At 22.7% G+C, this 25,974-nt stretch overlaps 5 protein-coding genes across 5 annotated transcripts; 1 reads left to right on the top strand and 4 right to left on the bottom strand.

Moving 5' to 3' along the window:
• Positions 1-148: 148 nt before the first annotated feature.
• PBANKA_1418300 (golgi protein 1, putative) lies at positions 149-3,967 on the bottom strand (the record flags this gene model as incomplete). Its single annotated transcript, XM_034567516.1, has 1 exon — positions 149-3,967. One exon carries the CDS (start codon positions 3,965-3,967, stop codon positions 149-151), a length of 3,819 nt encoding a protein of 1,272 aa, XP_034424005.1.
• A 2,680-nt stretch (positions 3,968-6,647) lies between these two features.
• On the top strand, positions 6,648-9,122 carry PBANKA_1418200 (protein phosphatase PP2A regulatory subunit A, putative; the record flags this gene model as incomplete). Its single annotated transcript, XM_034567515.1, has 1 exon — positions 6,648-9,122. One exon carries the CDS (start codon positions 6,648-6,650, stop codon positions 9,120-9,122), a length of 2,475 nt encoding a protein of 824 aa, XP_034424004.1.
• Positions 9,123-9,454: 332 nt separating this feature from the next.
• On the bottom strand, positions 9,455-14,728 carry PBANKA_1418100 (ACDC domain-containing protein, putative; the record flags this gene model as incomplete). The annotated part of the gene is made up of 1 exon (XM_034567514.1): positions 9,455-14,728. One exon carries the CDS (start codon positions 14,726-14,728, stop codon positions 9,455-9,457), a length of 5,274 nt encoding a protein of 1,757 aa, XP_034424003.1.
• A 2,325-nt stretch (positions 14,729-17,053) lies between these two features.
• On the bottom strand, positions 17,054-17,278 carry PBANKA_1418000 (conserved protein, unknown function; the record flags this gene model as incomplete). Its single annotated transcript, XM_034567513.1, has 1 exon — positions 17,054-17,278. The coding sequence occupies one exon, from the start codon at positions 17,276-17,278 to the stop codon at positions 17,054-17,056; it is 225 nt and encodes a 74-aa protein (XP_034424002.1).
• A 978-nt stretch (positions 17,279-18,256) lies between these two features.
• Positions 18,257-23,053, bottom strand: PBANKA_1417900 (conserved Plasmodium protein, unknown function; the record flags this gene model as incomplete). The annotated part of the gene is made up of 12 exons (XM_034567512.1): positions 18,257-18,613; positions 18,858-18,939; positions 19,116-19,171; positions 19,272-19,357; positions 19,482-19,562; positions 19,714-19,879; positions 19,992-20,117; positions 20,270-20,416; positions 20,558-20,628; positions 20,765-20,845; positions 20,993-21,055; positions 21,211-23,053. 12 exons carry the CDS (start codon positions 23,051-23,053, stop codon positions 18,257-18,259), a joined length of 3,159 nt encoding a protein of 1,052 aa, XP_034424001.1.
• Between the last annotated feature and the right edge of the window lie 2,921 nt (positions 23,054-25,974).

The raw sequence follows: 25,974 nt of genomic DNA, 5'->3' as shown, positions 1-25,974 counted from the left end.
CCATATTAATATATACACATATATGTTAGTTACATAAAAAGTATATCATCAATATATATGTACATATCATATGAAAAACCTTATAAATTTGAAAAAAAAGTAAAAATATGTATATGTATTTATAAGATAATAATTAGGAATAGCTTTCTCATTTTTCATCAAGTTGGAAATTTTTATTTTTTGGGAATTTCATAAACTGAACTAACATATGACCTATATATTCGTGGGAATAAGCAACCGGACAAAATAATTCTTTTTTTACATCATAAGATTCAATGTTAATGCTAAAGGGATTCTTGTCTTGAACAAACATCGATCTTTTCCAATATTCACTAGAAGTAACCCAAGTAACATAAAATATAGAATTCTTCAAAATAAATAATGCAATATCTTCATAACTTGTATCTTGTTTTTTACTTTTTTTAATATTTATATCATGTTCTAGTGATAAAATAGATTGCAAATAATATGGCCTTGCCAATCTTGTTAAATTTTCAGATACTTTTATAAAATGCTCATTAAGTAAATTTTTATGATTTAGGGGTTTATAAAAATAATTATATAAATAAATTAAATATTTACATGAATGACTATCATAGCAAGGAATATTTTTCCTTACTTTTTTATGGCAATCACCGATTCTTGAATTATATGTGCATTCTTTTGGGAACATTTTATTTAATTCTATAAATGTATTATCATGCATAAATGCGCATTGATACATTTTTTCTTTTTCTTCTTGTGAATATTGCCTATCTAAAATTATTGTATCATATTTTTTATCTTTATATTTGTTTAATGGATGTTTTTTCATTAATGTATAATATTCTCCACAACCATTAAATGCCCAATCATGACAATCAAATTTTAAATTATGAATAATGCTTTTTACTTTTTTTGCCATTAATAAATGAAAAGATAAATCGGTTCCTGGAAAACTTATTAAATTATATTTATTTTTATATGTACCAGACACAATCGTATTATTTTCAATATTCATACCCGATGCAATATATTCTAGTTTCGGTATTAATCTTGTTTGGTTATAAATTTCAAAACCAGTTTGTTCATAATACGTTATTCCATATTCTAAAATCGATGTATATCTTAAATAAATATTTGTATTTATGTCAAAAGCCGAATCGGCCAACCATATTGTTTTAAAACCATGTAACATACAATATCCTACTGCTGCTTTAATTAAATCCATTGCAGAAACTGGTATAAACGTTTTTTGTCCTTCGTCTGCCAAATAGCTAATAGCGCATCTGTGAGGTTTATGAGTTTCAAATTCAATACCAATCAATCTAGTATCCTTTTTCAAAGAATATAGATTTGTGTCTAATTCACCAGACCCATTAACATTACCATTGCCTTTGTTTGCATTAGCATATTCATGATTATATACCAATTGTGGAACAAATTTTGCTTCACATAAAACATCAGATAACCATCTTCCACTTGCTCCACGAACTGGCCATTTGCCTGCTTTGGTACAAACAAATTCGACGTTAATTTTTGAAAATACATATGGATCACTTTTAGAAAGTTCAATTAGGCTGTTATATTTCTCTTCATCGACTTTATTATATTTATTTAATTTTTTTTTTATTTCATAATAATATTTATAAAAATTTTTAATTTTTGAAGGGACGCCTTTAACAGTGAAGAAAACTTCTTTCGCTGACAGTTTACTATTAAAAAAATGTCGTCTCATTTTAGAATCGAATTCATTAGCACTTGGATCTGCTTTATGAACTTCTTGTAATTCGTTTAAAGTATATTCTTTTCTTAGTGGATATACATATGCATTATCTGTTTCGATTTTATATTTTTCTTCATCATATTTTTCACCAGGATTAGAAATAGATTCATCTTCTTCGTCGTCTTCGTCTTCTTCAGCATGATTATATAAATGATCAAATATCTTGTTATTTTGGAATAAATCAATAAAATTATTTCCATTTTTTCCTCCTAATAGGTCATCGAATATGTTGAAATTGCTCAAATTATTTCCATTTTCTCCACCATTTTCTTTGCCGCTTTCTCCAACATTTTCATCAGCACCATTTTCATCAGCACCATTTTCATCAGCACCATTTTCATCAGCACCATTTTCATCAGCACCATTTTCATCAGCACCATTTTCATCAGCACCATTTTCATCGTCATTATTGTTGAGACCAGTCTCATTTCCATTACTATCATAAGAAAGTAATCTTTTATTATTTTTATTAAAAATATCGGAGATATATTTATTCATACGAGAATATTTCTTTCCATTTTCTTCTATGAAAGATGACATTATACAAATATTGTCTTCTTCTACTTCATTTTTAAGTATAAAAAATACATAACTTCCCAAGTCAAGGGCTTGAAAAGTATAATTATAAAATTCATATTCAATAGCGTCATCTGATGGAGTAAAAATAGAAAGTTCATCATCTAATTTGAGCTCATTTTTCCATTTTGCACTATATAAATAATCATAATCATAATTATTATAGAATGCATTGGAAAGCTGTTTATATGCTTCTGAGGTATGCTTTTCTTTTTGATCACTTATTGTAGTAGCACCAGTTACTCTATTGATTATATTTGTATTTTTTGTTTTTTTATAATTAACTAAATAACTATTGGAAAAATAATCTACTAGAACATCCCATAATTCTTCATCATTTATTATATTACCTAAGTTTGATCCAGAACAATTAAATATACATGCTACATTATAATATAGAAAATTTACCATAAAATTTTTAAAATAAAGATCATATATACTTTCTAATGAAATAATTTTTTGGGCACATTGATGAACAGATGGAATATCTTTACATAACCCATTAATTATATATATAAATATTTTGGGATTATTTTTCATAGAATCTCTTTTATTTTCTGGTATATATTTTAAAAAATATTTTATACTTTCTTCATAATATTTTGATGTATATTTACTATAACACTGTATTATTCTTTCTATATATTGAATTTCTCCAACAATTTTATACAACTCGTTAAATTTCTTCATATATATATCATTATCTTTATCTAATCCTAACCATGTAACATAAGAATTATGTTGATTTAAAACTAACGATGAAGGTGATATATAAGAACCTAATACATGATCAATGTCGGATATTTTAAGGTTATATAAATAATATTCATATCGTGTATAAAATATTATACTGTTTTGGATTGCAAAATTTAATGAGCTTAAACTATATGGTATATCTTTAAATGAAGGATACAACAATGGGTGTATATTATCTGTTATTATGAATTGGGTATGAAACCCTAATTTTGTACATAATCCAATTAAGGATTTCAATAAATAAAAATCATGCTTATCCATAATAATGTGTACACTTGAGTGTATTCTACATGTTGCATCATCAACTATTCTTTTAACTATTGGAAAATTTTCTAGATCTTTAAAATTTAATACATCTTCAATATGATTTGATTGCTTAAGTAATTCATGGGGTATTGATAAATCAAATGCAATATGATATGAATCTAAATAATTACCTAAAACTTTATGTTTAATACATTTTATAATTTCTTTATTATTGTTATATAAGAAATGGGCACATACAAATCCGATATTTGTAATTTTATTTTCTAGTGATATATCATTTATAGTAACATGGGGACTAGAATATTTTTTACTGCACACATTAGCAAATACTTCTTTATCCAATATCGAGGTTTCTTCTGTACATAGAGATTTCAATTTTAGTGCCCAAAAAGATTTAATCGGATTTAAACTTTCTAAATTTGTGCAATAATTTTCATTGTTTTCGTAGCCATTGATGGGTTCCCCATTATATTTATCGTAAACATCATTTAATAAATTCACATTAAATTTGAAATCACAGTCATTTTTAAAAGTATATATTTCTGATGTATTACAAATAAAAGTAAAAAGTGTTAATAATATTATTGACTTAGAAGAAATCATATTGAAATATTGTCATATATGCTTGCTGTTTTTTTCTTTAATAAAGGCAGAATTATATATATCATATTATGAGTATATAATATAAATTTTGTTATTTTTATCACTATTCAATGATAATGAGTATAATTACTTTATTTTTGGATACTCATATTATAGGATTATAATAAAAATTATATATATGTGTAATTTATACATAAATCTTATAAAATACAAAAAATCATCAAAGTTTTTCTCGTCATTTTCATAATTCCTTAAACAAATTTATATAAAAGGTCAATCAAAAAAAGCAACCTTTTATTTTTTTATTAGCATTCCATATCACACTATATTATTACATTATAAATAAAAAATATATATAATTATATAAGTTAATAAAATCATAGCATGCCTTTGAAAGAAAAAATAAGAAAATCCTTTAAAAATTATTATATTACAAAATAGGAGGTAATATATTTTTGTGGATGATATTAAAATATGGAATTATAATTTTTACTTTCAATAAAAAAAAAATATTTTAAGCTTATATATATAATATATATTAAATTATTTTATATTTACCGCCCCTACCAAGTAGGCACAAATGTTAAAAAAAAATAATAGATAAATAAATAAATAAACACAAATACGCATTAAATCCATGATTAATAGATTATGATTCATTTTTTTAATTATGAGTGTAATCTTATAACTCATTGAAAATTCACTCAATAATCTATAGGTTTTATTTTTAGCCAAAATTATGTTTTTATAACAACCTATATAAAATAATAACAATAAATGTGATCATACGTTGTTGGTATAGCAACCTATGAAATGCATAGATATACTGAAGTAAATTTATATTAAATATAAGTTAATATATGGAAACTATTGAATAAAATATAAATTAATATTTTTTAGTAAAGGAAGCATATAGAAATATTTATTTCCTTTTCTCCATAACTTTTTAACAGATATATATAAAGTATATTTACAAAATTAAAAACCATGTCACTATTTATATCTTAAATAATTGTAGCGTTTTTTTGTAAACTATTCATAGTTAAATGTTGAAAGATAATTCATACAATATAAAAAAACGTTTAGGTATATAGAAAAAAGGTCAACTAACTTTAATCATTAACATCGATAGATATTTATAATCATTTATTATTGCTTTATTGAATTATTCATTCTTATTATGACTTAATAGGAGGGTATTTGTTTATGAGAATGAACATTTACATGTTTTTTTTGTGTGTAAATTAATAAATTGATTTTTTCCATTGATCGAAATGCTATAGAAAGTAAATGGTGAATATAACACATTTTTTATATATTAAGTATTGAAGTATATTATAGTAAAGTTTTAATAGTAAATTTCCAATTAAGGTATAAACGATTTTTAAATGCATAGAACGATTTTATATATAGTTTTCATTTTTAAATAAAAAAAGCTATATAAACCTTCGAATAAGGAATAGCTTGTTAAAATTAACTCATAAAAATAATGATGATATAATAACATGAAGATGTTGATTTCTAAAAATTAAGGAACATATTTTTAAATATGTTTGTTAAAAAATTATTGATCAGAATTTTGAATTTTTTTATTTTTAATTCAAAATCTAAAAAATGAACTTATTAGCAATTTACTAAAATATTATTATATATGGGGAATGTGCGCATATATATATTAATGTGTAAAATTAATTTAGATACTCTACAGCACGATTATGCTTTTTTCAATAAAATATATATAAGAATAAGATCGACATTTAAACTTTATATTTTTGTTATATTTAACACATAAGAGTATTATTGGGTATATGCCACAATCTAAAAATGTATAAATTAAATAAATTTTAATGTCATGCATTCCCAAATTTCCTGTATTACAAAAAATTAATTTCCACATTAGAGACGATAAAATAAAGAATAAGCATGCTATATTTATTTAATTAACATCAAATATTAAAAAATATTATATATATAACAAATGAATTGCTTTTAATTGGGGCACGATAAGGTATTTATATATTAAAATTTGTTTCCCCACGAAAAAATTCACAATAATTTTTATATGAAAATATTTTTAATCATTTATAATTTTTATTTCTCCACATATATATTATTTTTTGTGGTTTCATTTGTATATTTTTTATTTTATTTATTTTTATATAAGATGAAATATTTCCATCATTTCATCGGTTGAGTTCAATTTACCAAAATAGTAACATAAATAAATAGCCAAGCAAAAAGGGGGGAAATAAATACTAAAGGAATAAATGATAAAGTAATTATTCCATTTAAGAATGATTATTATAAAATAATGGATATATATATATATATTTTTATATAAAGGCTAATGTGAAAAGGAAACAAGAAAAATTTTATATTTGTGGGCATACTACACAATCTAATATTAAGGAGATAAATCATTTTTCCATATTGTGAAATTGGATATACTTATATATGTACACACATGTATGTTTATTTACATATATATATATATATATATATATATATAGATATAGAAATGTTTTAATCCAAAACATATGAGAAGATACATTTTGCGACACAAGACAGACATAGAATGCATATACATATAAATAAGAAACACGAATAACACAAGAATCCTTAAAATATCTTTTGAAAAAAATAAATTTTGTGAAAATAAGTATAATTGTGTTAAATAAATATGGTGAGTGAAAAAGGGGAAGAAATACTAAATGGAATACAATCTATTGATAATAAAACTCGTTTAAAATATATGAAAGAGTTAAAAGAATTATGCAAAATAATCAAAGTGGAAAAAACAAAAGAAGAACTAATTGAATTTTTATATAATATGATAGAAGATGATTATGATGTTTTATTTGAATTATCAAAAAATTTAATATATTTAACAAACTTTTTAAGTGATATTAATAGTTGTTATTTTTTATTTGACTTAATATTAAATTTTGTAATAGCTTATGAAAAAGAGATAAATATAAATGGGTACAATGCTTTTAAAAATTATATTAATAAATGTGATGCAAATACATTAACAAATATTATATACCCTAAAATAGTAAGTTTATCCAAAGATGAAAGTGATAACTATCGTATTGGCGGAAGTAAAATTCTTCACATTATAATAGATAGGTGTGTATATGAAAATCAAGCTACATATATAAAAACATTTATCAATTTGTTTTTAGATTTATGCCAAGATCAAAGTATATTAGTAAAAAAATCATGCTGTGATAAATTTTGCAAGTTTATAGAAATATTAAAAAGGTATAGAGATTGTTTATACAACTCTAAATGCGTACTTACTGGAGACATAATAATAGAAGATGACATATCATTTAATAAAAATAATGCATATGGTGGTAAAAATTTGAAAAAAAAATCCAGCGTACAAAATGCTGTAAAATTAAAAAATTGTATCAATGATGATAAATTCGAAAAACGAGAATCTGAAGACGGTAAAAAAAAAGGCAAAATTTGTATATTCACATCGGGAGACAAACAAAATAATCATATAAATGGAACTACACCTGATACACAAAATAATGTTGAAGATAGAGCATCACAAAGTGAGATTAATGAAATAAAACTAAACAAATTTGATGAAAAAATGTATATATTTATAGAAAAAACATGGGAAAAAGCTCAGGAAATATATTGTAGTTTTTTTTATTCAATGCATGGTATGGATGAAGTAAAAATTAGTGCTATATCTATATTAAGCGAAACGTTAAGTATTGATAATAAATTTGTAAAAGACGTTGAAAGCATTTTAACTAATATATGCAATGATGAAAGCTGGAGAGTAAGAGCAGTACTAGCAAATAATATACACGAAATATTAGCAGCCCAAAAAGATGATAAATTGTCCATGCTTGTTTTGTTATTATTATTAAAAGACTTAGATGGTAATGTTCGTAGTATTGTGTTAAATAATTTAGATAAAATATTTTTATATACAAAAATAAACGTAAATATACTTGATGAAATATATGAAGATTTAAAAAGAGATATTGATAGTAATAATATCCATTTAAAAATATCATTATGTAGATTGTTATGCTCTTTACCCGATGTACTAGACAAGAATGGATCTATTGAATATATACTTCCATTACTTTTACTTTTTATTAGAATCGAAGAAAGTAATTTAAAATCCGATTTATTTATTTGCTTACATAAAATATCAAATATTATATCTTTTTTTGATATGAAACAAATTATCATACCTTTATATCAAGAAATTGTAAAAAGTAAAAATTGGAGATTGCGATTTTCTTTATATCATTACTTAAAGTTTTTTGATAATTTTTTCTTATATCAAAATAAAGAAAATATATCTTCAAATTATTTACATTTTTGGAATTATATATACACAGGTGCAAAGGATGTGTCATATTCAATTAGAATGGAAGTACTTGAAACATTAAACTTCTTAATTAAAAATAATACATTTGCATTTTTTGAGAGTGGTATAACATATCTTTTAAATAATTTAAAAGAGTCAAAAAATTATATTTTTAGAATTACTTGCCTGCAATATATAGCCAATTTAATTATATATTTCCCTTTGCAATATATAGAAGAAAATATTCTCAAAATAATTGAATTTTTAAGTAACGATAAAATAAGCAATATTCGATATAATATTGTTAAGACAATATATTACATTAAGAAATATATTAATCATGTTTTAAAAGTAATAAAAAATGACTCATATGACCAAATTATTAGCACCGTTAGAGAGCTCATCGATCGAAAGAACCGAGAAAATAAACATAATTATGATGCAGATGGTAAAAGGGAAAATAATGAGCTTATTGGTGATATTAGCAATCCAAATAATAATGAATATTTTCAAAAGTTAGAAAGAAAGCACAATTTGTTCCCAAATAAAGAAAATGATGTAGACAATTCATATTTTATTAATTCAATCTCAGTTTCATCATACTACTATTATGATAATATGAAAAATACTGATGCAAATAAAAAAAGATGCGAAAGCATCTTAAAATTTATATCCGATAAGCTCATTTTATTTATGTCAGATATTGATCAAGATGTATCCAAAGCTTCTAATTCGCTCATAAAAGATGAATTCTTTTTTTACATAAGTTCTGTAAATACATTTAATTGTATATGTAGGCCAATCAAATAAATTTAGCCTTCTTCCTTTTTTTTTGTTCTTGTTTTATACTTATAAATTTTACAATATTCGAGTGCAATTGCATCAATTTTTTGCCTGTGCAATTTATATATATATATTTTTTAAATACTAGTTAGTAAAAATTCGGAAAAGCATTCTATGATAAGTGAATATCACAACAAAAAAAAATGAAAAAAAAACAAACTTCAAAAACATAATCATTGAGTATTCATTCATGTAGATACGCATTGATATTCGGAATGTATACAGTTGTAAAACTTTTTATCCAAACTTTATTTCAACAAAAAAAGTGTGAACATAATTTGCTCATCTTTTTCTTTTCATTATGCTTCAAATAAAGCATATAGTAAGACGTTACAAATATATAAAGATTGATCACTAGGAAGGGTTTTTTGTTTAATTATATTTTTGAATATAAAAAAATAAGGCATAAGTTCTATTAAAGTTTTGCATTGATATACAAATTTAACATGAGCATTTATTTTTTGATCATATATTTTTCTAGAAATTGCGGATGGGGCCATTTGAGAAGGGATGCAATTAATAATGTCTTTTAGAAGTAAAAGGATGGTTAATTTTGCCAATGATATTACATCTGAATTTCTCTCTAAATTATCTACATAAGAATCCAATTTGATTAAATTATTTGTTTCTTCTAATGCTAATTCAGATGTGTAATTATTATTATTGTTATTTTCTTTAGGATTTGGTAATGTATCCTTTATGTTTTTGGTTTTCTTAAATAACGAAGAGTTTTTTACTTTTTTCATTTTTTTTATATTTCCATTTGTTTTTTTATGGTTGTTAATTTTTTCATTATAGGTCTGATCAGTTTCATTTATAGGTATTATAATAGCATTATTGGCAGTATCATTGGGTTTTGGTGTTTGGCTTATATTATTATTTTCAATTAAACTTTTTTCAATATCATTATTTGGTGCATGAACTTCATTTCCATATTTTAATTGTACTTCGTTCGTATTTTCATTATCCTTTATATTTCCATTGTTTTTATTTATGCTTAAACTATAATTTTTTTTTTTTTTTTTTTTTTCGTTTCCACTATACATTTGTACTCCATTTAAGTCTACTGTAAAATTTTCATTTACGCCCTTAACATTCTTTACAGTTTTTTGTTTTTTGTCTTTTGTTATTTCTCTGCTTTGGACACTATTAATTTTTGTTCCATTTTCCGAAGCCGGCATATGTTCAATAAAATTCCCCCCATCCTTCACATGATCATTATTGCAATCATGCTCAGTATATACATCGCTATTACATGATTTGATATTGGAATTTTCATAATTTTGTATTTCAGTATTACATGCCTCTTTATTTTCGGATTCTTGACGATTCGAACTGAAACATTTTCTTTCTAAATTGCATCCATTGGAGGTTTCCATGTTAGCACTTTTTTTGTAATTTGAACAATCAACATCGTTTAACAAATTTTTATTTTCATTCTCGATATTTTTCATTTGATTATATAAATCATGTGCATCATTATTTAATATTAAAGTATCACATTTTTTTTTTTTTTTTTCAATGTGTAAATTTGAGTGTGTCGTATTTTCTTCCAAATTATATGGTGAAAAATAATTAGCATTTAGAAGACTTGTTTCTTCATATGTAGAATTATTTTGATTACTTTTTGTTTTAATATCTTTTAAATTTAGTTGATTTTCTTGAATGGAATCTAAAAAGGCTGTATTGTTTTTCTTAAGTTGAAGATCATTATATAGCGTTGATGGCTGGATAACTGTGTTGTAATATGCATTTTTTTTTATATAATTATTATGAATTAGTTTCATTAAAAAATCATAATTTTTTTCGTTTAAGAAATAATCTAGATATAAATTTTTATATTCTATTGTTAATATGCATGCATATAAAAATCCAAAAACTTTGCAATCAAACTTTTTAAAATATAATAATGTATTCGTTTCTTTTTCGAGAATTTTAATAACCCATCTTTTCTTATCTCTTTCATAAAATATATTTTGTTTTTGTAAATTTTGCATTTTTTCAATCACATTATTTGAGAGCCTAATTCCTAATACATTGTATAATATCGATTCAGTTTTACAGTCAAACATTTTATCATCGCCTTTTTCTGAAAGCTTCAGATTTTCCTTATCGTTTACATTGGAGTTTTCACTATTTTCTTTTTTAGAAACAAAACACTCTCTACTTTTAGGAATAATTTCATTTTCTATATTGTCTTCACTAGAAATATGATTTTCTGTAGTCTTTCCAATTGTATCATTTGTTTCAATACCATTATAACTAATATTCGATTTGTTTTCATTAACAGGTATGGGCAATAGCAAAGGTATTGAATTTTTATCTGGTACTTCATTATTTAATATTTTTATTGTCTCAGTTAGATTCTCTTTATTTATATTGTAATCTTTGTTATTTAAAACTTCATTTATATTGGAGATATACTCATTTGAACTATTCGTATATTCTTGATTTTTTTTTTCTATTTCATTAGGTTGCTTTTCCTGATCACATGGCTGTTGTTCTTCTGTGTTTATATTTTTTTCCTCCTTAAAAATGTCATCCTTGTCAATTTTCCTCATTTCGATTTCCATTTCTTTGAAGCAAGGATAATTACTTTCTTCATTTTGATTTTGTGTCTTATTTTTTTTTATTTGATTATTTTCAGTATGCATATTAATTGAAATAAAAAATATATTTTCTTCTTCAGACAGATTTGCAAAAATATTATACCTTTCCTTAATGTAGTTATATTTGCGTTCTAGGGCTAATTGCCGTGACTTATGATAAGAACTATTTTTAGTAGATCCATTTTTTTTATTTTCTTTATCATTTAAGGTATTTTTTTCATTTTCAATTTTATATATCCAGTTTTTATTTTTATTATCATAATAAATGTCATATATAGGGAATAATATATATTTTAATTCGTTTTCTGAATATAAATTTTCTATTTTTTCTTTTTCTAAAAGATTTATTATATCACATAAATTTAAATTAGTATTATTGTATTTTTCTTTTCTTTCCTTCAATAAATTTTCATTTACAAATTTAGGATCATAAAACCCTTTATTAGTATTAGAGCATTTTTTAAAATTCAAGCCCTTAAGTGAGTGATTTTTTCTGTCTGTATTTTTATTTTCACTGCAAATGGAAGGAACACAATCTGTGTTTATGTTATTACTATTATGCGTGTCGCTTATTATTTCATCTTTTACGTTTAAATTTTCCAAAATATCCATTCCTTTAATTTGCTCACAATTTTTATCATTTTTTTTATTAATGGCATGATTTTCCTTATACATATCTTGATTTATCTTGAATTTTTTATTTTTGTAATAAAAATCTTCATCATTATTATCAACTATTTTGTTATTGCAGTTGTCATATGATAAGTTTTGCTCTACTTTTTTGTCTAATTTATTCCCTTGTCCTTGTTTTTTAACTTTTCCGAGTCCTTGCTGTTCTTTTAACTTATTTCTCAAATATGCATTTCGAAGGTTCTTTAAAATATACGCATTATAACTATTATTTTTATATATATCATATTGATGATTTTTGTATGTATTTAAATTAATAACAGAGTGTTCATTTATTTTAAGTTTCTTTTTTAAACTTTGATCCAAGTCACAATTTAAATTTCGTTTAATGTTTTCTTTTTTTATAATAATTTCTCCATTTTCAGTTTTTTTCTTATCATAAAAGTTCATTTCATTAATCATTATATCCTCATCTTTATTTCTTTGCACATCATTATCGTTAAAATTTTTATCACAAGAAAAATGTAAATTAGTTTCATTTTTCGAAACATCATTATGATCAACGTTTTTTTTACCATTTTCATTTTGGCTTTCCTCAAGTTTGTCTTTCCTGACAATATTGGCAATATTTCCTGGATTATTACTGTTAAATGGGTTTATTGTTGTGTTATTAGTATTTATGGACATATTATTTTGATACATATATATTTTCATATCAGCATTTGTGTTATCTATCCGATCATCATTTTTATGGCATATATCATTACATAAAATATCTGAAAGAGGAGGCGAAGGATCGAGCTGCAAATATGTGTTATACAAAGGATTATTGAAGGGAGAGTTAGAATATACAACTTTTTCATCTTGCTCATTATGCGTGTTACTTAAATTTTCTGAAGATTTTTCAGCACTAGTTGTGGCAGTCAGCATTCGATCACTAAGCTCACAATAGGTATTAGTTGTACTTTTACCTATTGAAGCATCAAATATTTGTTTGTAAAAGATATTATTATTATCATTATTTTTTTTGTTTTTCATTTGGCATGGCGGAGAACAATTATCTGAAATTGTCTTTTTTTCACTTTTTTGACGTTCTTCAATAATTTCATTTGATAAATTTTCTCCTTTACATGGTATAAGATCATCTATTTTTTCTTTAAAATTGGTGTCTTTTTTTTTATTTTTTTTTATTTTTACATTATTATCACTCCCTTTTCGATGAGGTACATATATATTTTTACAAATTTCTTTCATTTTTTTCATTGTACTTTTTTTTGATACTTCACTTTCGGGATTATCCTTATTATTTAACGTCTCTTTTATAATAATACTATTTTCAATACCGTTTTCTCGATCTTCGGAATAATTGTCTTCGCATGTTTCCTCCAAATTTGTACATAATTCCAGAGAAGTGTAACCTTTTTTATTTGAAATTTCTTCCTTACAATTATTCTGGAATATATTTTGCTGGAACTTTAATTTAGAAGAAGTGATTTCGTTTATGTAGGGGCTATTTTTATTATATGTTTCATTTGCATGTGAGTTGCAATTCCATTTATCACTACCACTACTACTACCATGGCAATTGCTACTACTGTTTTCAATACAGTTTTCATAATTTTCGTCATATGAAGTAGCATATTTATTTTCTACACCCATATCATTGCACCTTTGATTTTCGGTGTGATCAAAATTATTACCTGTATCTTTTTCATTTTTTATTATATAACTATTTTCTTTTTTGGAATTAGACATATCGTAATATATATATTTTTTTAAAGCAGAGCATGCTATGGGTATATTTATCATTGATATATTTGTATTTATATTTTTGTTGTTTGCATTAATGATATTAATATGATTATAATTGTTATTTATCTTAACATCATTATTATTATTTTTAGAATTATTATTTACCATACTTTCATTTTCCATTACATTATTCGTTTTCAGTATATCCTGTTCGTTACAAAAAACATTCATATTATTTTGCATACAAAAATTTTCTTCACTTTGTGATAAGAATTGCTTATTTTCGTCTACACTAGTGTAATATTTATTTTTTTCAAGAACATTATAATATGTATTAACTTTGATAATATCTTGGATCGTATCCTTTATAGTATTATCAATGTTATGCATGTTTATAGACTTATTTGTGCTTCTTTTATTATTTGTGTACCTAAATATTTTACTATTAAAATTATTTCTTTTACCTACACTATTTATTTTTTCATATATTTTTATGTATTTTTCATCATTTCTTTTTTTATTTTTTAATATTGTATATTTTTCAATTGATAAATTAGTAAAATGACGATTTTTCAAATTCATTATATATATATATATATATATATACATATGTATATATATATTATGGTAAATGTTTTTTCTAGTGCATATGTCTGTGCATACGTTCACGTGTAAAAAGCTCCAAATTATTAACTTAAAAAATATATATGGAAATAAATTAACTTAAATGTGAAAATAAGAACAAATATGTTGGTGTAGTGGATTTATTATTATTTTTTTATGGTAGAATAAATGGATTTCATACAAAATTGTTATATGCTAAATTAACATACATTGCTGCTAGCAATTACGTATTTTTCCCTATAAGATACATATATATATTATTAATTATTTCTTTACATTTCTCTTGAAATGTGACAGAATTAAGCTACGGAATTTACAAAAATTCTGTAAGTATATATATATAATATATAAAATGATGTATTCCTATAATTTCAGTATATTAAACATAAAGGGATAATTCGTATTCCACACAATAATGTAAGAATATATTTTTGCAATGATGTATGCATTCGTATGTATAGATTGCCTCATGCATATACATACAAATAATATATACACAAAATTATACATGAATAAAAAAAGTTTATCATATTCAACTATATTTTTATAATTAAAATAAAATATAACAAGGTATGCATATGTATATATATATATACTGTATCTTTATTTACACTGTTTAGAATAAAAAAATACACATTGCCAAAGCATGCATATATATAGAATATTAATGGGATGAGTAATATAAAATATACAATTTTCAAAAAAAATATCGAAAAATACATAATTTAAATATTATATTTAATTTCATAGATTATTATGCACGTGTGTTACTCGTAGCATACTTTTCCTTAGGACGTAAGGGATTTGCAACTGATGACATAATATAAGATTAAAATGGAAGGAAATAAGCAACAAAAAAAAAAATGAAATTCAGAAAAACTATAAAAAGCAAAAAAAGTAATTATAACAATACCACTCTTGCTTTAGTGCAAGAGATGCGTTCTATATATTAAATGTCATCATATTAGAGCAGCTAATATGCTAAAAATATAGAGAAAGGATTGCATTTATAAATAGAAATTTTTTTTTTTTCGTTTTTTTTTTTTAGTATTTATTATATTTAAATGTCTTATTTGAGAATAGTTTTAACTAAAAATAGTACACGCGTGTGATGTTAAAGGAAAATATGAAATATGAATAAAAAGTTGAAAAATAAAATATCTAAATCGAGAAATTTATAAAAAAATACAATAAAAAATAAAAGAGTAAAGAAAAGGATAATCAGAATTTTTAATGTATATACGCACCTTATTTTTTTTATATATAGTTTCCGAAATTGTAGAATTCAAAAAAAATATACATACATATATATTTTCCTTTATCGTAAAAATTTATCATAGAATTATTTTTATTTTCACAAAAATGTCCATGTTTGCACACCACCTTTATTCTTAAGTTTAAGATCATTGTTTATTTTTTTTTATAAGAATTTTCGTAATTGATGTAGTAAAAATATTTTTTTGTGCTTATTAAAAAAAAATGCTACCATTAGAAATATTAAAAGTTTTAAGCTATTTTATCTCTTATCTTAGTTTTGTCGAAAAGAGCGTAACATATATATATAATATGCATGTACGCATAAAATAAAATTCCACGAAAAAAAATGAGTAAAATGAGGTGAATAAAATACTATCATCGAAATAAAAGGGCAAATTTACAAAAAATATAAACTAAGTGTGCTGTTTTGCGCATTTTGCTATAAAAAATTAGCTGCACATAGTACAATTTTTAAAATAAAAATATAGAGATATGAATAAACTCATGAGAAATGTGAGAATACGCATTTATTGTATAAAAACTCTGAAAGGAAAATACCACGTACCTTTTTCTTATTTCTTCCTTTTTTTATTTTTACATTTCAATATATTGTGGCATTTCTATTTTTAAATATTAAGTTTTGTGTGTATTATGAATGCATATAAAATTTATACATGCACATATGGAACTGTATAAATTTCAAGAGAAAATACCTTAATCTAGGATTTGAGGGGATGCTGGGTGAAAAATAAATGTAGAAAGATGCTCTTTTTATATAACACAAATTAATATTTGAAAAATAAAAGTGTTGCTATTTATTTCTTTATTATAATAAATTTTCATAAATTGAAAAATAAAGTGTTATATAATTATATCGCATATGAACGCACAAAGTATTTCTATTTAAATCCAACTAAATAAGCCTCATTGAATTTGAGTATTTAATTGATACGGATTTCTTGTGTTATTTCTGCATGTGTAGACATATTTAAATTGAAAAAATATAATCTATAAATAAGCATATATTTAATTTCGTGCTCCTGGTCTTTTTTTTCTTATCCAATATTTTAAAAAAAGTTTATTGTCATATATATTATCGGAATTTGTTTTGACATTGTAATTACTCTTGGATATATTCTTCATATATATTTTTTTTCCATATTCTATGTTTTTTTTATTTTCTATATTATTTTTTGCACTAACAACAAAATTAAAAAAACTTCGATATTTCTTTAGGATGTTTCTTTCCATTCTTTAATATTGGAGAGGAATATGAATACAAGAAAGCAACAAAAAAAATTATTGCATTATTTTTAATATTTTTCAAAAAATATAAAGTTAACATTGTCAAATGTCACTTTATGATGTATATGTACTACTATTAAAAAAATGAAGGGAAAGATAAAAAAAAATAAAAGAAATGTTTAATTCAGTTTCATTTTAAATTAATAAATATAATGAAATGTGATATTATAATTAATAATTAATGGAAGAATATATATATAAATGACATATAGAATATATGAATATCCATGCGCCACTATTTATACATACATATATATGTATATGCTATAAAAGTATATTCATACAAACTTTATTCCTGCGTTTAAATGTGGGATATTTTTTGAGCATATGAGCCATCATTTTTATATAATTTTAATATTAATAACTTTTTGAAAAATTTTAAGTCATTTTTACTTTAAAAAAAATAAAAGTACACATAATAGTATATATATAATATTATTTAAAAAAATTAATAAAATTTTACAATATAAAATCGCGAAATAAGTTATGTTTAACAATCGTATGCTTATTTGGAGTGTGACGGATAAAAAAAATACAAAAAAAAATAATTAAATAACATAAAAACTGTCTCCTTGCATTAAAATGCTAATTATTTATAAATGTGTAAGAAATATAACTCTGATAAAACCGAATGAGCATTTTTAAAGAAAAGCTTTTGATTAAATTAAAAATACATTATAAATTTGACAATTTTGTAATTATTTTGTAAAAGATAAAGGTGATAACATTAAAAGGGGATATATTTTTTTGAGATACTATTATCATTTGACTTTTCAATATTAGGCAAACATGCTGGATTATAATTTTTTTAATTAAAAATTTTGAGAAATATTTTTACTTATTTATCTATCCATGTTATACATATGCTTTGTATTGCCCTAGTTTTTGTTTTCAATTATTTCTTTTTAGTATCACTACATTTCTTCATAATTTTTTATCCGTTTTGCTATCATTCGATATCGAACCATTTGATAATAATTTCTGAATAGAATTTGATGTTTCACTTTTTGTTATGGACTCTTCTTCAACTTTTTTGACATCCTTCGTAGTTTCATCTTTTTTTAAAGACTCTTTAGTTGCTAGCTTTTCATAGGTTGTCTTTTCCTTTTTTTTTATTTTTTCTTCTTTTTTTAAATTTTCCTTATCCATTTTTTTTTGCCTTTTGACTGCTTCCATTTTTTGAGACATTATGTTTAGTTTTCTCTTTCTTACTTGATATATTTTTTTTAATAGTTCCTCGTTATTAAATAATTTAATTCCTTCTTCCGAAGCCATCCATTTCTGTAGTAAAATGCGTAAAAATATGAGAAAAATAAATAGTGATAATATAAAAGGGATTACATGTCAACATTTATGACAATAGAATGCTTGTTTATATACAATATTTTGATTTATAATAAGCTACTTTCCGAGTAGCTTTTAGTTTTTGTTAATAAAGACGATATGAGCATATATGGAGAATGCATGTAAACCCAGCCATTATGTGTATATATAATTTCGAATGTGCAAGTTCATTATATTTTACCTTTCTATTATCTTCACATTTAACATAAGTCAAGTATATTTTAAACTTTCGCTCAGTGTCTGCTTTGGTTAAATGATCATACCTGGAATAAATTAATGTGAAAAAAAAATAATAAAATAAATATACTATAATAAATTATACTATATTATAAGAAAGGAAAAACAATGAAATAACTATCATACAATAAAAGGTTTGTGCGTAAAAATTATAAAAACAAATGTGGAATAAAACAGTGTGAAAGTCTTCTCTTGTACTTACTTTAGCTTAAATTGGTCAACTAATATATCCTTTTTCGTTACTTTTCCGTGAGAATGCTTAAGAACAAATGATATATAATTAGTAAGATACAATTGCGGAAAAATAATGTATATACTAAATTAAACATTGTTTTGAAAAAAAATAAAAAATTCTTACCTTTATTAATCTCTTAATATCATAGTCATCTAAGGTATTTTTCATGTTTTTTGTGTCAGCTAAATATCTGAATGGATTATTATCTTCTGCGTATTGGAAAATTATTGCATAAATATATATGTGTATAATCATAAAAAAGGAAAAAAAACATATATATAGGCATAAATGTGGAATAATAAAGAAATTATAAAAAGGGGAAAAAAGCATTACTTCCCCATGTCATGTACTGACACCCATAGTTGTTGTCTTTATATATGAGGTTGAATTCTTTCCATGTGTTTTTATCAAGTACTATAAAGAAAAAAAATAATAATAACAATAATCATGTTTTGGTTTAATTTTATTTGGAATATTCAATAAATTTATATTTTCCACTATTTATTCGCGCAACTAAATATACGCATAAATTGGTGCACACATGCATATTAATATAGATATATACTGTTATAATTTCTTCTTTCGTTTCCTTCAAATTTCCATTCCCAATTAAAAAGTGAAAAAAAGTAAATATCTTGGCTGGTTGGTACAACTAGCGGAGTTATTTCAATATCTTTATTAATTTCATTATCTGGAACAATAAACATATCTTGAGAACTTCCATCACTTTCCTGTGATAAAAAAAATCAATTATATATTAGTTAAAGTTTTATATATATCAAACGCAATAAATAGTATATTTATTAATATTTAGTGGACAATATAGCTATTTCAATTTATTACCGTTTCATTTTCTTCATTCTCAGTTGTCAAATCGATAGCTTCAAATTTTTCATAATAATCTTCGTTTGTGTCATTTTCATATTCCATATCATCATGATAATAAAATGGATACAAATTTATGTTGTCCTAAAATTAGAAGATATAAAAAAAATTATTATTATTATAGAATAGAAATATTGCGCATACGAATATGGGTGTATAATGATATTTTATTATATTTCTCAAAAAATATACACGTGTGAATATTATACAGATATGCATGCATTTATAAATATTACATCTAAAACTTTATTCACAAGTAGAGCCATATATGGTCGTGTCCAAGAGTTGTCATAAAAAAAAAAACTTCTAACATAATCAGAATTTTTTAGCTTCAAATAAAATTCGCTATCTTCCCAAATTTTAGACCTCACATCTTTTTCATTCTGTATAATGTGATGGGGTAAATACAAATAAAATTAAATCATGATTACGATAGAAAATAAAAATGAAATGATAAGGGTAATACTATCGAACTTGTCATCATAATTATAAGAAAAAATATAAGTTAAGAAAAAAAAAATTACCTGCATAATTATTTTACTACCATCAATGCTATCGACTGAGGGAATTTCTTCAACAAATTCTTTATTGTCCACTTTAAAAAATAATAAATATTAAAAAGTTAAAATTGTATTATATAATATGATTATATTAGCAATAGCAAATAAAGATGTCATAGGAGTACCATATTTATTTGTTTTTATTTTTATTTTTATTTTTTTAAAGCATACCATATAATTTAAAATAATCTGTTACACGTTTTTTATGATTAGTACATACGTCCACATAATCATTATATAACTTCTCTTTGTCTGCAAAAAAAATGAAATTTTATATATATACCGGAAAATATAAACAAACAAATAACTGTGTGTATATTTATAAAATTTATGATAAATGATAGATTATAGCAATAATATAATTTATATATATTTTTTTTTAAAGTTGATCAATTATACCATAATTCGAATTTTCTGTGAATATGATAAATGACTCGGTTGTGGCCTTTTTATTGCATGAGACTGTAATAGAAATAAAATTTATGTTAAAACAGAAAGTAATAATTATGTCTTTATTTTATTCAAACGAGAATAGCCACAAACAAAATGCTACAAACATAACAAAGAAATAGATGTGCATATTAGTTATAAAAAAATAAATTAAAATAGAGTATTACATATAGGAAGCTGGCTTTGAGCCCTCTGAAGATTGTCACTAAGCTCGTTGTTTAAATTAATAAAATTAGCGATTGAATGCTTAACAATATGTTCTGTGTTGTCATTCGAATTGAGAGCATTTCCACCTTGGCTTTTTTTAAGTGTTAACCATGATAATATAAGGTTTTGTTGTTTTGAATTCTTTTCTTCTACTTTATTTTGAACTGCAGTGTCTAACTTAACAATAGTTGATATTTTTTTTTCTTCTTGTTTTTTGATTTCCATTTTTTTTTTTGTAATTTTTTTTTTCTCGATCAATATTCTTTTACACCTCTTTTCTGATTCCATATATTGCCTTTTTTTTAATTCATTTAAATAATCATACATTTTTATGGTATTTTGTAAATCTTTAGACATAATCGAACTTTTTAATTTAATTAGAGTTTTATATATTTTGCTAATATTACTTCGAAGTTCTTTATAATATTTAAATATTTCTTTATAATAAGAAGGAAAACTGTCATAATTGTCATTTTCCCAAACCCATAGACATTCTTTTTCATTATTATCATTTTTACTTACATTCATTATTTTCATATTATTCCCTAAATTTTTTCTGCTTAGTAATATAGGGATACACGAATATAAATTTTCTTTACTAATAGATATATTGTTGAAAGGGAGTTTTTCATTTTCTGCATCATCGAATAAATATTCATCATCTGATAAATTGCCTATCGAAATATCATTTTCATTATTCATGTTAATATTACGATTTTCGATAGGGGAAATGTTATTGTCTGTGATTTTGTTTTCCTTGTCTATTTCTACAATTGGTGAGCAATCGTTACTTTTTATGTTTTTTTTTTCTATATCATTAATTATTAAAAAATCACTTTTTTCCATTTTGGTATTATTATCAAGTTCAAATTTTACAGGAAGCATATCATATGTTAATTCGTTATTATTTAAAACATAATACAACAAATCAACAAGTTCTGTTAAATTGCATATTGATCCTTCACATAAAAATCTTATAATATATTTTTCCTTAGAAGAGATATTCACGGAATTGAACATAAGATTTGATTTTTCAATCGAATTTAACATTTCATTATTTTCATTAAATGAAATGTTTCTTATTTTATTAATTCTTTTAATATTGTTAAGAATATTATAGCATGGTAGTTGATTTTTCAAAATTGTTTCTATTTGTGAATTAATATTTGGCATAAGCTCTATCCACTTATTAAATTCCCCATTATCTTCTTCTATATTAATAATGTTATTACTGTTTTCAAGTTTTCCAATTTTTATGGAATTTTTCTTTTTTAAATCATTATTATTTCTACATATTCTTGGGCTAGCTGAACTATTTGTTGAACTGTCTAATAAATTATAAGTATTATTTTTACTTAAATTTGATTCAAACTCATTAATCTTATAGATATGCTGATTACTGTTATCATTATTGTTGATATTGCATATATTTGCTTCTTCAATATTATCGCTTTTGTTATTTGAAGTTTTATTTTCAAGTGTGCAACTTTTTTTTGACTTATCCTTATAATTCTTATTTATATTGTCTATTTGCTCTTTTTCATTTTTCTTTTGTGCTTTTTTTTTATTCAATACAGTACCCTTTAAAGGGTTATTATTTGCATCCGATATATTTTTTTTTTTAATTTCATTAGTGTCCTCAACAAAATTTGCTCCTATAGAACAACATTTATTAAATTCAATTTCTTCGTCAAAGGATAAAACAGCTTTTCCGCTTAATATTTTTTCCTTAATATCATTTTTTTTTTTTTTCTCTTTTTTGTCATTTGACTTTTTTTTAGCTGTGTTTTCCATTATATGCATATATTTTTATTTCGTTTTGGTTTTTTTTTTTTCCTGTACTCTTATTCTTTATTTTTCTCTTTATATGCTTTATTCGTTTTATTTCTATTTTTTTATATTATTTTATATATTTCTTATTTAACAAAATTTAACGTATGTTTATCTTTAAATTAATCGTTAAAAATACATGAAGCTAAGCAATATAACAAATAATTCACACAAAATTTATATATGCTTATTATTTATACACACATTCATGTATGGATATATAATGTGTGCTTGTGTGGATATATGCAAATAAAACTATTCATATAAGTGTAAAATATATGCATTGTATAAAGAAATTTAATAAAGTATATTTAATTCAAACATATTTTAGGGGAAAAATATGCAGTTAACCTTACTTTTTTTTGTGCTTCATTAAATTATTTTGTGTTCTTATATTATTAATATTCGTTTTTTATCCATAATATATTATGCATCTCAATATTTAGTTATTGCTTTTATGAAATGTAAGTATGCACTAATGCATATTTCGATTTAACATACATAAATTTACGTGCCATATATTTTATTATTTATTGTATTTTTTTACACTATTCTTGAAAATAATGATAATTGATCATAATATTAAATATTATAAAGAGAATCATCTTTTAAAAAAATTATCAAATTTCTTTATTTATTGATGTGTAAATTATTTTTTTTTGTTTTTTTGTTCGCACAATTTTCTCACGATTTTTAGAGATTTAAAATTTCCATGAAAATAATTTGATAAACTTATATGCTATATATTATATATATAGTAAACTTTTAAAATTTAATGCTTTTACAGTAAAGCATATATATCCACCAAGTTTGTCTTAATTATCTATCTCATTTGGTGTAATTTAAAAATATTATTGCATATTTTCAATAGATAACAGTCACAAAATATTTTAAAAAGCGAAAAAAACACATATATAATAATTTTTTAAAGTAATGTATAATATCATTAAATTGGTATCAAAAAAGGAAAAAGATATAATAAAAAATATATTGCATTTAAAATATTTCCAAGTATATATATTTTTTTGGACGATGCTTATACATATAATTATAAAAACGATATAAGAACTTTTCAAAAAATAAATTTCATGGCATTATTTAGACAGCTCAATTAATTATTTTGTTAAAAAAAAAACTTCTACACTATATTTTAATTTGTGATTTTACCTTTTATAACCTTAGTATGTTATTGTGCCAAAAGTGTATATATAATCATAAAAATATTATATATAGAAAGAGATAAATAGTATGAGTGAGAAAAAACAATATAGGTGTAATTATTTATATTATTATGTTCAATCATTTATTATTTGAATTTTAAAATATGAATTCCATCAATATATATACAATACTAATGAAATATTTTCCTGTTATACATTCTCATCTAAGATTAATCGAATGAGATTTAACTATTAAGAGTCATTTCACACATAATGTATATATATGCGTATTATGGTAAGGACGTCAAATTAATGTAGAATATTAATTTTTCAGGTGATAAACTATATATATATGTATTATTGATACAACTGCATAATATTATACTTATTTATTTTTTAAAAACTATAAATTTCTCATAAAAAGTTAATTTTTTTACCATTTTTTATTAAGAATTTTATAATTATGTATACATTAGTTTTTTGTTCTTAAACGTGGATAATATATAAATTTCAAAAAAAAAGAAATAATGTATACCAATAAATTACTCCTTTATTCTACAGCGTATAAATGTGTTATAATAATACAGATCTTAACTTGTGTTTTGTATTTAATAAATTCCAAAAAATAATAATGTTTTAACATATATAATTATTTATATATGGAAAATACAATATATACTGTATTTATGTTTTACATGTTTAATAAAATCATTTATTGTATAATTGGCACTTCATATAGTTAGTAACTTTTGGTATATCAAGTATGGGTTATATTCAAATTAAATTCTGCTAATAAAATTTTTGTTCTTATGTGAATATTTCCCTTTACAATAATAGCGCTATTTTTTATTATTTGAATTTTTTCCATAATACATATATTTATTTGTGCGTAAAAAGCTAAGGGAAACTGCTTGTGAATAAAATAAAGCGAATATAAACGTGATATTACTACGCATATTTATGCGTATATGTATGAATTTAATTATGCATACTTACATTATGAAGAGCATATTGGAAAAAATAACAATAAAAAAAAATCTATAAATATTCACATAGAAAATAAACCGTTATAACAATTATATATGCATGTACAAGTTTTATTGTTAAAATTGTAAAATAAAACAAAATAAAAATTCATATAAATTTATATAAAAATCCTATTCAAATAAAATAACTACAGGACCAAGTTAATAAATAACAAAACAACATAATTTATAAATCTTAAAAGAAATACAATGCATGTAATAATAAAGGATTATCAGAAAAATGACATAAGAAAAAAATATATAATAAAACTAGCAATACACAAAAATAATACGAAACAAGAAAAAATTATTTTATAATAAAATAAAAAAATAGCGGCGTAAAATAATAATAGTTATAGGAATGATAAAAGTTGCATAAAGCGGAAAAAAACGACGAAAAAAAATATATTAACATATAATTGTATTACATACTTTTCTAGCTACATAGGTAAAACACCATAATCCACATAAGATAGTGTATATGATTCCCATGCATTTAGGAATCCATGAATTTGCAATACATGTTTAGGCGATAATATCAGAATATAGGTGTATATATATACATTTTATATGGTAAATTAATTACAGTTTTTTTATGGTTTTTTCCGAACTGTACCAATTTTATTCATCTGTTTAATATTGCACAATTTTGTAGTAATCAAATAAATGTATTATTTCGGCTTACATTAAGGAATTTATTAAGTACCCA

The sequence above is a fragment of the Plasmodium berghei genome, assembly GCF_900002375.2.
Source record: "Plasmodium berghei ANKA genome assembly, chromosome: 14".
NCBI classification, from domain to species: domain Eukaryota; phylum Apicomplexa; class Aconoidasida; order Haemosporida; family Plasmodiidae; genus Plasmodium; species Plasmodium berghei.
The sequence above is the reverse complement of the archived record's forward strand: the minus strand, read 5'-3'. Positions and strand labels throughout refer to the sequence as shown.